A 12,302-nucleotide genomic window follows, 5' to 3' on the forward strand; every position below is an offset into this window, starting at 1 on the left:
TGTGATCAAATTATCCTTGTCTGAAAGGCTTCCCTGCCCATCAGCAGTAGTAGCGGAGCTTTGCAAGCGTGATAGGCTCCATCACCCCTCCTTGCACGGCATCCTTTTCCCCGCTGCTGAAATGGTTTTCTCTGTTCTCTGGGCAGTTTTTCCCACTGTTAATGGAACTGTATATATTCAGCAACTGGGAAAGCTGCTTGTGCTGCGGCAGCTAAGCCAGAATGCTCAGCCAGCTACAGAACATAACAAACAGTGCTTATTCATAATGCCTGGCTCACACATGAGCTTAAGCTCACACACAGTATTACTGAATCAGGCATGCAGTAAACTTGCAGTAAAGTGTGGTGCCCGACAGTAATTCATTAGCAAGAGTACTTCTCTCTGAAATCGTATTTACTCAACCCTATATGTTTCTTAATTGCATTATAGAATGTTTAATAATTATATGACAAATCTGAGCACACTTGTAAAATATGGCAATTCCACTAAGCTGCTGTTTGAAAGTAAATGGATCCTGTCTCATTTTTACACCTTATGTATTGAACTGAGATTTATTGAACACCACATTTTAGCTTAATTTACATCCTGAAGCAATGAGTGAGGCAGCAAGAATTCTTCAAGTTTGGATACATTGGGGATGGGTTGCAACCAGAAAAGTCTTCTGGATTACATCCCCATTGGGATAAAGGGAGAGATTTCCAATGAGGGCACAATTTTATAAATATTTTTTTTTCAGGACAGTGGGGAAGGATTGAACTCTCTGACCTTTTGAAGGGAAGGGAAAGCACCCTGCTAAACATAAAAAAAAACAAAACAAAAAATAAAAAAACAGGAATGCAAATAGAAAAATTCTTACCAGTCCCACTATATCTAAAAATAAAAAATTTGGTCTGGAATTAAAGTTTAACCACTGAGCGGAATGGACAAACCTTTTTTGGGCATCAAGGCTTAGTGATATAACTACTTAGGGTTATAACCTTGACTTTATTACATTGATTTATAAAAACATTTTGCAGTTATTTGTTTTTTCCAAGTTTTGATCTCCAGTAAAATAATATTTTGTAGCAGTGCAAATAAGTCCTACAAACGAAAAAATGTCTTTTTTTCAATTTAAATAATGAAAAAAAAAAAAAGAATCACATAAAAATCCAGTTGTTTTGGAAGAGTTTTGCCTTCATGATGGGAAACAAATTCCACAGCATTCCATGCAAATTTCCAAACAGTCTGAGGATTCGCAGCAAGCATCCATTATGCCACAATCCATGTCACAGGGGCAGTTGCAGTCATCTCCCATTTCTTCTCCACAGCAACAACAACAGGTCTCGGACGTGCAGATTCCACAAGATGCTTGTCCCAGTACAATGTTGCAAAGCGTAAGGAACTCACAGAATAAGCAGGCTAAGATACAGTGAACACAGCAATCTTGATTGGTTGAGGGAGTCCACGATAGGTACATAGAAAAGAAAAATAAAGTTAAAAATGGTTCAAACCAAAAAGGAACAAATCAAGCAACTTGGAAAAAATAAACTTTTTAAAATGAAAAATAATTCTATTCACAATCAAGTTTCCAAGAAGTTCTGAAGCTGGGGGTTCCATAATATGGTAATGTTACTATTACTCCGGGACTATCAAGCATGCCTTCCACTTCCTGAATCTCTCTACTGAATGGTAAAACTGTGGTTCGAAGCAATAGGTCAGCACAAGAGAAAGGTCTGAAAAGATGGGAGGGACCATGATCAGCTTTGCACAGGAAAGATGAGATTTGCATATCTGAGTGTGTACAGGCTGATCTAGGTGAATGCACAGAGCAGTTTCGTTTTCCTCATCTTCACTGCCTTGTTTTATTTAAAACACAGGTGTACTTGAAGAATGAGAAGACCATCTTTTTTTGGAGGATAAAAAAGTCAACTTAAACATTTGTTTTAGTTAGTACTTGAAAGCGGAGATATATATATTTTGTGTTAGAGGAACTACTTTTTGTGAAACAACCTAAATACAAATTTATGTTTTAAAGCTGAATTTTAGGAACAGAACCCCACTGTATGCAAGTAATGTGATTAATTACACCTTTCACGGACTCCTCCAGCAAAACAGTACACCAAAATGCCCAGATTTCCAGGTAAGCATTGCTGCAAAACCCACCAATGCTTATCTGGCTATGTTTAGGAAATGCACCCACTTCCTGTAAGGCCCCTTACCACAACGTGTTGTGTTTTCTGAAGCGCAATGCCACGCAATCCGAAGGGACATCAGAAGTCCATATATTACACTGTCTGATGTCCCAACGCATGGGTTACGATTCAGAGTGGAATCGCAGTGCATAGCTGTCAACAAAAAAATGTGTAAACCCATTGCAATTTCCATTGGGCTTCGAGTCCTATGGGAGAAAAGCGTTTTACAAATGTTCTTGTATTATCATTTTAGGTCTGGATACAGAAAAACTGTAATTTTTCCCATAAGTATAACAACTAATGTAAAACACTTTTATCAAACTGGAACAATCATACATACATGCATTATCACATAAAAGTAGTACAGCACATGTACCACATAAATAATACATCCTTTCTTAATCAAAAAGGTTTGCCACAAATGAAGCACTTAGGGAGCGTTCACACTGCACGCGTTTCCAGCCGCGTTTTGGAAACGCGTGCAGGTGGCCGATACGCACGACATCAGACATTGCATAGAGTGCAATGTCTGATGTTCACACTGCATGCGTTCCGGACCTGTGCGGTCCGGGAACGCATGCTGCACGCAGATTTTGCTAAAACGCGTGGCTGTCCCATTCACTTTTCAGTGATGGGATCAGCCACGCAACACACACAAATGCGGATGGCCATGCTTTCGTACGCGTTGCGGTCCGCACGCATGACCATCCGCATTTGTGATCTGAACGGGCCCTTACACTGCATTATAGATAAACACAATGGGCGTGATTCACAATGCTTTTTCACCAGTTTTCCTCTGTTTTCACCTTATCTATGTTACTTTTTTAAGTTTCCAAAGAGCAAAATATAATATAATTATGGTAAGAAAAGCAATATTAAAATTAAGTTAACCAGGAACAACTTACTTTGAGTGATTATTGTGCTTGTAAAAGTGCTGAAAGGTTATTTTTTATCAATTAGGTGATAAACAAGTCATGTAGGAGAAATTTTGTGAATAGAGCCCACTACCCAAACAAAACAGTTTCTCCTTTAACCTGTTAAACACCTCTTAAAACATACTGCTACACAAACCAAAGACATACATCTTGTGTTCTTAAAGGGGTTCTGTGGGGGTTGTGGAAGAGAAAAACGGACACTTACCTTGGGCTTCTATCAGCCCCATGCAGCGGTAATGTCCCACAACGTCCTGCTCCCATCAGCCGTTCCCCGCAGCCGGCACCAGGCTATTATTCATCTGACATACAGACGAATAATGCGCGTTGCCGTGCCTCCGCTCGCGTCATCTGAGGCTTACTGCGCAGGTGCAGTACAACGGAGCCTTGTACTGCGCTTGCGCAGTAAGCTTCCGATGACGGAGGCGGAAGCGAGCGGGTGCGCGGCCACTCTAACGCAGCCTCAGTTGGATCCCATGCCGCTTAGACCGGGGCCGGCGGCGGAGAACGGCAGATGGGAGGAGGACGGCGTGGGACATTACCGCTGCATGGGGCTGATAGAAGCCCAAGGTAAGTGTCCGTTTTTCTCTTCCACAACCCCCACAGAACCCCTTTAAGAATACTTCAATAGCTAAGAATATCTACACTTGTAGGCAAGATCTCCAGAATGCAGGTTCCACTTGTCTATACAAGTTTGATACCGGCTGCATATTTTTGCAATAGATAACATACTATAATAAATACTGTGATTGTGAAGAGAAGTTGTTCTATAAGGATTTAAAATGTACTGCTTTAGCAACCGCTTATGCAGCAAGAATCCTACAGATGCGCAAGACATTTAAATAAATTCTGCAACTTGCCCTTGTTCTGCATTTCAACTGTACCAGAACGATATTTAAGATGCTTTTAGGAACACACTTTTAGATGTACTAACCTAGGTTTTGAATATTTGTTTTAATTGGTAAAATGTTATTTAACTTGTTGCAGATAGGTTATTGAAATCTACGTCCTGTTTGCAGTCTCTTATCTCTGTCAGGATGTAGTTTTCAATAGCCTGGCTCTGTGTGCTCTTGCCATGATTGTGCTTCCGTCACAGTTAAACTCAGCTGTCTAATTGAAACCGAGTTCTGTGCGCTGGTTAGGAGCCAATTTCATTGGCTACTGACCCTGTGATCACTGTGAGCCAATCACTTCATCCACTGTCTGTCACATGAGGTTACCTGTAGAGAAGGGGTAAGGCCAACTCTTTACAATACTGCAGTAAAAACACACTTAGAGGAGGATTTACTAAACAGAATGCAGCCATGTGTTGTGCATAGCCTGTGGTGGCAGTTTGGATATTCACAAAGCGATTCCCAAACATCATTACGCTGCCAGTAACATTAGCATTGCTCGCCTGCAAAATAGCAGGCAAAGCTGCTGCAAACAGGAATATATTTAACACATGCAAAAAAACTTAGAAAGAAATAAGCCCCGGCATTAAATTCAAATCAGTCCTCATGGGGCTTAATTGAGGTTCCTACTGAGGCCTGGAACCCTCTAGAGCGTTTTTGTGAGCCTTTAGAGAGCGCTTCAAATCCCTAGTAATTTCCCTAAACGGTCTGCCAATGTAAATGGACGGAACAGATTCCACTAGAGCAATCGCGATTAACGAAATTGCAATCACAGGACATGTAGCATTTTGGGAGCATTTCCATTCTAGTGCATTGTATAGGAGTATGGAAACCGCTCCCAAAATTCCTTGCAAAACGCTATTACAAATCACTAGTGATTGCGATAGTGCTTTGTGCTTTCTAGTGGGTTACAGGCCTAAGGGCTGGTGCACACCACAAGAGCTTTTTAAACGCTAGGGATTTTAAAAGCTCTTGATACTCCAGTGTGCACACACACATAGCATAACATTAACAGGAGCTTTTAAAATCACAAAGCGCTTAGGAAAGCTCTTCTGGTGTGCACCAGTCCTAAAAAAACTTTTCTATTGGGCACTGGAGATTGAGAGGAATCTCTTAAACAATATATCCTACCTTTGACACACAAAAAAAGTGAGAGTCCACCGTGCTGTCAAATCTGTCCATCGCAATGCACAGCTGCACATTTAATAAATGTGTGAGCAGTTTACAAAGTAAGAAGTGGGATGGTTGATGGAGAAACTGTGCAGATGTACAGTTTCCATATTAATTTCAATGGTGTTGGGCATGACTTCAGGTATACAGAACGTTTTGCCATTTCTGTATACTGCTGCCACTTGCCTGCAGCTGAAAGGACACCTGAAGTGAGAGGGATGTGGAGGCTCCCATATATATTTCCTTTTAAGCAATAGCAGTTTCCTGGCAGCCCTGCCATAGTGTCCTGCATGGCTGCAGTAGTGTCTGAATCACACCAGAAACAAACATGCAGCTAATCTTGTCAGATCTGACATAATGTTAAGGTGGCCATACACTGGTCGATTTGCCATCAGATCGACCAACAGATAGATCCCTCGCTGATGGAATCTGATCAGAGAGGGATCGTATGGCTGCCTTTACTGCAAACAGATTGTGAATCTATTTCAGCCTGAAATCGATTCATCATCTGTGAAGCTGCCGCCCCCCCCTCTCCCCCTCCGCATACATTACCTGATCCGGCTGGCGCGAGTCCCCCGGTCTCCGCTGTCTTCTTCTCCGCGCTCGGCTCCAGCTTCACTGAACTTCCTGTCCGGGGAAGTTTAAACAGTAGAGGGCGCTCTACTGTTTAAACTACCTGCCGGGATGGAAGCGAAGCCAGCTGGAACCCGGAGCCCAGCGGAGAAGAAGACAGCGGAGATCAGGGGACTCACGCCAACGGAGCAGTAATGTATTGCCGCTAGCGTCGGTCGTTCAAACGCCACTATCGACGCAACCCCGACCCACCGGCGATTGAGCAAAATGTTTCGCACGGACGGCTCGACGGAAACGATTAATTAAAGATTAAAGATCATTCTGTCAGCGTTTGAGCAACGATTTCACAGCAAATTCGATCACAGTGATCAAATATGCTGTGTATATCGGCGGGAAAATCATTAGGTGTATGGGCCCCTTTAGAAACACCTGATCTGCTGCATGGTTGTTCAGGGTCTATGGCAAAAAATAATAGAGGCAGATGATCAGCAGGAGAGCCAGGTAACTGGTATTGCTTATAAGGAAATGCATATACCTCTCACTTCAGTTGTCCTTTAAGCAGTTAAGCAATCATGGCAGAATTAAACAAAAGTATTGCAAGGTGAAATCCCTTGTCAAAGCAAATTACTCTCCATCTGTAATAATGCAGTTACCTTACAGATTTTTTTTCTATGAAGTCTGTGCTTCAGATGAAGAGATTTCTACTGAACTGCTTTGATTTGGGTTAACTCATCAGGAAAAGAGGGGAAAAGCTTCCAGTGGAGGTGCATAAAGCGATTAGAACTTAAAAGAAGCCATAGCTAAGGATGTGTGGAAGATAGGGATTGTTACTGATATGCTAATAATTTTAAGTTGATGCAAGTTGTATGCAGCTCAGGGGGAAAAAAACACATTTGTTTGGTTCATTTCTAAGTGCTATGGATTTGAATACAATTAGAATCAAGCCAAATATAGCTCATTCATCATCCACAGTAAAGATTATTCTAGCATGGAAATAACTACTTATTAAGGCATGTAAGCCATGCTAGCAAGCTACAGCAACTAGCTGTCAGGCCTGGAACCCACTGCAAAACGCAATCGCAAACATTTCGTATGAGCAGTTTGTAAGTGATTCCTTGAGCTTTTTAGGGAGCGATTTTAAAGTGTATCAATTTGCCAGCGGGTGTGTAGCGATTAGCGTTTTAAAGTCTGATTGGTCCTTTCTATTAATTTTAGGTACTTATCCGTTAGCTGGCGCATCCGGCAGGTGGCGCTAATTACTATTCCCCCTCCAGGCCGACATGAATAGTAGGGAAAGATGTAACTCTGATGGAGTTTTGTCGCCACCTAGAGGATGCGCCCGGTTAACAGATAAGTACCTAATTTTAATTTTGTTACAGTGTACATTAACTTCGAAACGCTAGCAAAATCGCTCCGTGCAAGTTTTGATAAGCGATTACGCCAGCGGTTATATACTTTACATTGAAGTGCAAACGCTATCAAAATGCTGCATGTCCTGCGTTTGCGATTTTGCTAATCGCAATCGCTTCTAATGGAATTTGCACCATCTATTTATATTGGCAGAGGGTTTAGGGAAATCGCTAGCGGGTTCCAGTGGGTTCCAGCCCTCAATCTATCATTCAGTAGCTGATACAGTGGAGTTTTGCATATTAGGAGAATTTTCTGCTCATCCCTGGCTCTAATCCTTCCCAACTCTAATCTAAACTAACATGTGTCTGGAGTTAATCTAAGATTACGTTAACTTTTTTTCCATTAATAATAAATCCATGGCTTTGGATAAATGTCTGTCCTTCCAAGTATTTCCACAGCAGAGCTAATTTGTGAGCAAACTCACATTCAGAGGAATATAACTTTTTTTTCTTTTTAATGTATTAAAAAGAATGATGGAATAATCAAGGAATACTGAGCAACTGATCAGCATTCAGATGCAGAATACACCCACAAAAGCTCTACAGCACCTGTTTTCATTTAACTTGTCTGGCTAAGAAACCAGAATTACAATGCTGGGCAAGATTTCACAAGAGCATTTCATGGTTGTGATTTGTTTCATCTGAAAACTTTGTGAGGCAGCCGCACAACAGTATGTTCCTCTAAAAGGGACTATACATAGCTTACTACTTAGAATTTTTAACCATTGAAAGTGAAAATGAATACAAAAGAATGAAATCAATGGGTTAGTGTGGCATTGATGTCTGCTTTGTATCACATACCAACATGCAGGGACCAGTTAACTGTGAAAAGACACCTGAAGTAAGAGGGACATGGAGGCTGACATTTAATTTATTTAATTTTAAACAAGAAAAATTGCCTGGCTGTCCTGCTAATCCACTTCCTCTAATACCTGTAGCCACAGACCCTGAACAAGCAAGCAGAGTAGATGCCTCTAACAAAAATCTGTCTGGATTAGCTGCATGCAGGGGCATAGCAATAGAACTTGCAAGGGATGCATCCGCAGGGGGGCCCAGAAGCCACAGGGGGCCCGACCTGAGAGACTGACAACTAAGGCCAAGGAGAGAAAATAAACATTCTGCTCTCTGCACAATTGTTCTAATGACTATCTGCTCAGCCACTGATAAGGAATCATACAAAGTTTTGCAGACAAAGATTTGTAGACAATGGCCTCAATTCACTAAGCTTATCTCCTGTCTTTAATAACGTTTCTAGAGTTATCACCATGGTGATGAGGCATGTAGTATTCAGGAAACAGTTTACCTCAGGCAAACCTAAAGTTAACTCTTCTGTCTAAGTTAACTCTTCAATCCTTAAAATACCTCCACAGTTAAAGACAGGCTGTTTATTAAAGAGACTCTGTAACAAATTTTTCAGCCTTAGTTCTTACTTCTATCCTATAAGTTCCTATGCCTGTTCTAATGTGCTCTGGCTTACTGCAGCCTTTCCTAATTGCACTGACTCTGTAATAAATCTTATCTCCTTTCCTCTGTCGTGTCTGTCGGGCTAAGGCTTGAATGTGTGGAATGTGCAGGGCTGCTTGTGATTGGATAGAAGCGATACACGCCCTCTGCAGGCCCCCTGCACACTCTGTATGACTCACACACTCAGGATTGCAGCAGAGAGTGGCAGAAACAGCACAGAGGGGCACGGGAGAAAATAAGGAATATAATGGTATGCTTTTTAGTGTAAGAATATTAGAGTACAGATTCTCTTTAACTGCGTGTGAAATTAACTACAGAGGAGGTAAATTAACTACAGAGGAGGTAACTTAGGCCTAGTGCACACCGAGCGGTTTTTGGAGCAATCCGCCGGCCGCATCCGCCTATAAAACCGCTTGGCTAATGTATTGCAATGGGATGGTGCACACCGGCGGTTTGAGGTTTTTGCCAAGCCGCAAACGCGCCTCCTGCTGTGCGTTTGCGGTTTTCGGAAGCGTTTCGTCCTCAATGTAAAGTATAGGAAAAACGCAAACCGCTCTGAAAAACGCTACTTCAGAGCGGTTTGCCAGGAATTTTTGTTACAGAAGCTGTTCAGTAACAGCTTTTACTGTAACAATATGTGTAATCTGCTACACAAAAACGCACCCAAAACCGCTAGGTATGTTTAGAAAACCTCTCTAAACATACCTAGAATCGCTCTGAAATCAGCTCCCAAAACCGCTAGCGTATTGCGGATCTGCTAGCGGTTTTGGTGTGCACTGGGCCTTAGGCCTGGTGCACACCAGAGGAGTTTTTCTGAGCGTTTTGAGTTTTTAAATCTGCTGCTAATGTTATCCTATGTGTCTGTGCACACTGGAGCAATGAGGTTTTGTAAAAAAAAAAAAACATATCATTACATTGGGAAGAGCTTTTAGAGGTTTCAAAAGCTCTTCCCAATGTAATGCTATGGTTTTTTTTTTACACAACCTCATTGCTCCAGTGTGGACAGACACATAGGATAACATTAGCAGCAGATTTAAAAACTCAAAACGCTCAGAAAAACTCCTCTGGTGTGCACCAAGCCATACTGTGTGAAGGTAAGTTTTCTCTTGCCTTATTATCTGCAGCATGATCTTAGTGAATTGAGGCCAATGTACGCATTTTTTGCACACCATGTGTGTCTGCATGCGTAAAAACATGCACGTTTTATCACAGAAGCTAATGTAATTGATCGAGAAAATGCTTGCCGTGCTTCACTGCTGTCTGTTTTTATCTGCATGGGGAAAACACATCTAAGTGTGAACTAGCCCATTGAATAACATCGATTTTCAGTTTACCTGTGCAGAAAGCCGGGGGGATGGTTTTGGATGAAGGGAGCCCCATCCAAAGTTTTGCAGGGGGGCCAAATGATTTCTAGTTACGCCACTGGCTGCATGCCTGTTTCAGGTGTGAGATTAAGACACTACTGCAGCCAAAGAGATCAGCAGGACAGTCAGGCAACTGGTATTGTTTAAATGGAAATAAATATGGCAGTACACCTAATGTATAGCTGCTCAGACCTCATAGTTCACACACAAACTTCTTCTCTACACTCATCTGTCAGTCATTTGTTAACTGGATCAGCTACTAGGAGCTGTGATTTTCAAGCAAATCCAAGTATACCCCCCCCCCCCATCCTGAAAGTAGAGGTAAAACATGGCTTACTAAAATGCAGTATAAGCAATGGGCACCTTTATCCCTCTAGTGTTACTTTTGCAGACACACTGGATTCTCACTGACCATAACCCTCAATGACACATTGTTTCCACATTATTCCAGTCAGTATGGTCCTCGCCACAATTATGCATCCAGTAATAGGAACTGCAAAGTAAACACAGCAGAGCATTCCCCCAGCCCTTGTGCAACCACTGGGGTACCCTGAAGGTATAGTACAAAGTGCGCAGTGGAGTGCCTACTCCAATCTGCCCCTCTGCTGATTCCTGTAGGCAGCCATTCATTCCCTTAATATAAAAGGGGCAAACTCGGCAATAAACTCAGTGACAAGAGGTTCCTATAGTTACTTCTACTATGTTCCTAGTTGGCGGGCGTCTCTCTACAGTGCTCCACTGTCTAGTGGGCTAGTGTCTAGATGCGAGTAAGTGGTTAGGGAGGAGGGCAATGAGAGGGTATACCTGCATGTGGTGCCCCCTGCTGGTCACAAAGTCCACGATTATGTCCGACAGAACCCTCTCACCTGAATTTTGCTGAACTTCTGCAACTCCTGCTAGATTTGATACTACAGACAAAGGTGTATAGCATTACACTTGATTGGCTGAAGGGCTGTCTGCAGGCCATATACAGTGGGATGCGAAAGCTTGGGCAACATTGTTAATCGTCATGATTTTCCTGTATAAATCGTTGGTTGTTCCGAAAAATGTCAGTTAAATATATCATATAGGAGACACACACAGTGATATTTGAGAAGTGAAATTAAGTTTATTGGATTTACAGAAAGTGCGCAATAATTGTTTAAACAAAATTAGGCAGGTGCATAAATTTGGGCACCACAAAAAATAAAATGAAATTAATATTTAGTAGATCCTCCTTTTGCAGAAATTACAGCCTCTAAACACTTCCTGTAGGTTCCAATGAGAGTCTGGATTCTGGTTGAAGGTATTTTGGACCATTCCTCTTTACAAAACATCTCTAGTTCATTCATGTTTGATGGCTTCTGAGCATGGACAGCTCTCTTCAACTCACACCACATATTTTCAATTATATTCAGGTCTGGGGACTGTGATGGCCATCCCAGAACATTGTACTTGTTCCTCTGCAAGAATGTGTATAGTGCACCGAATGGTTGAACGATGCTCAGTGACTCCATCTGCAGCAAGATGATGTTGTAGGTCTTTGGTGCTGGTCTGTGGGTTAACTGACTGTTCTCATCTTCCGTCGCTTCTATCTATCCGAGATTTTTCTTGGTCTGCCACTTCGAGCCTTAACTTGAACTGAGCCTGTGGTCTTCCAATTCCTCAATATGTTCCTAACTGTGGAAACAGACAGCTGAAAACTGAGACAGCTTTCTGTATCCTTCCCTTAAACCATGATGGTGAAGAATCTTTGTCTTCAGGTGATTTGAGAGCTGTTTTGAGACCTCCATGTTGCTACTTTTCAAAGAAAATTAAAAGAAGAGGGAAACTTACATTTGACCCCCTTAAATATTCTCTCTCATTGGATTCACCTGTGTATGCAGGTCAGGGGTCACTAAGATTACCAAGCAAATTTGAGTTCCAATAATTCATTCTAAAGGTTTTGGAAGCAATAAAATGACAAGTGCTCAAATGTATGCACCTGCCTAATTTTATTTAAACAATTACTAAGCACTTCCTGTAAATCCAATAAACTTAATTTCACTTCTCCAATATCCCTGTGTGTGTCTCCTATATGATATATGGAAAACAAAAGTTTGCTTTCTTACAACAGAAAGTATTTGCGATAATTCAGGTTGGGGTGAGCTCCGAGATGTCTCCCAGTGCATCACTGCTGAATATATGCAAATTAACCATTATCGTCCTTAGAAGCTAAACACACGTCCAGATCCGCTGGAATGCAATGAGGTGTCAGCTTGTAATTCGTACCAGGGTTGTGGAGTTGGAGTGGAGTAGTCGGAGTCGGAGTAATTTTGGGTACCTGGAGTCGCAGTCTGGAAAAAAA

At 41.9% G+C, this 12,302-nt stretch overlaps 1 protein-coding gene across 2 annotated transcripts in view; it reads right to left on the minus strand.

The window, feature by feature from the left end:
• Positions 1–1,095: 1,095 nt before the first annotated feature.
• Positions 1,096–12,302, minus strand: part of MDFIC (MyoD family inhibitor domain containing) — a 146,864-nt gene continuing 135,657 nt past the window's right edge. The window contains exon 5 of one of the 2 annotated variants that reach the window (XM_068276458.1): positions 1,096–1,422. In XM_068276458.1, the coding sequence (XP_068132559.1) occupies positions 1,175–1,422 (248 nt within the window). In that variant the 3' untranslated portion in view covers positions 1,096–1,174. The remainder of the gene's footprint in view (positions 1,423–12,302) is intronic. The other variant, XM_068276457.1, reaches the window with a different exon arrangement.

The sequence above is a fragment of the Hyperolius riggenbachi genome, chromosome 3, assembly GCF_040937935.1.
Source record: "Hyperolius riggenbachi isolate aHypRig1 chromosome 3, aHypRig1.pri, whole genome shotgun sequence".
Taxonomy (NCBI): domain Eukaryota; kingdom Metazoa; phylum Chordata; class Amphibia; order Anura; family Hyperoliidae; genus Hyperolius; species Hyperolius riggenbachi.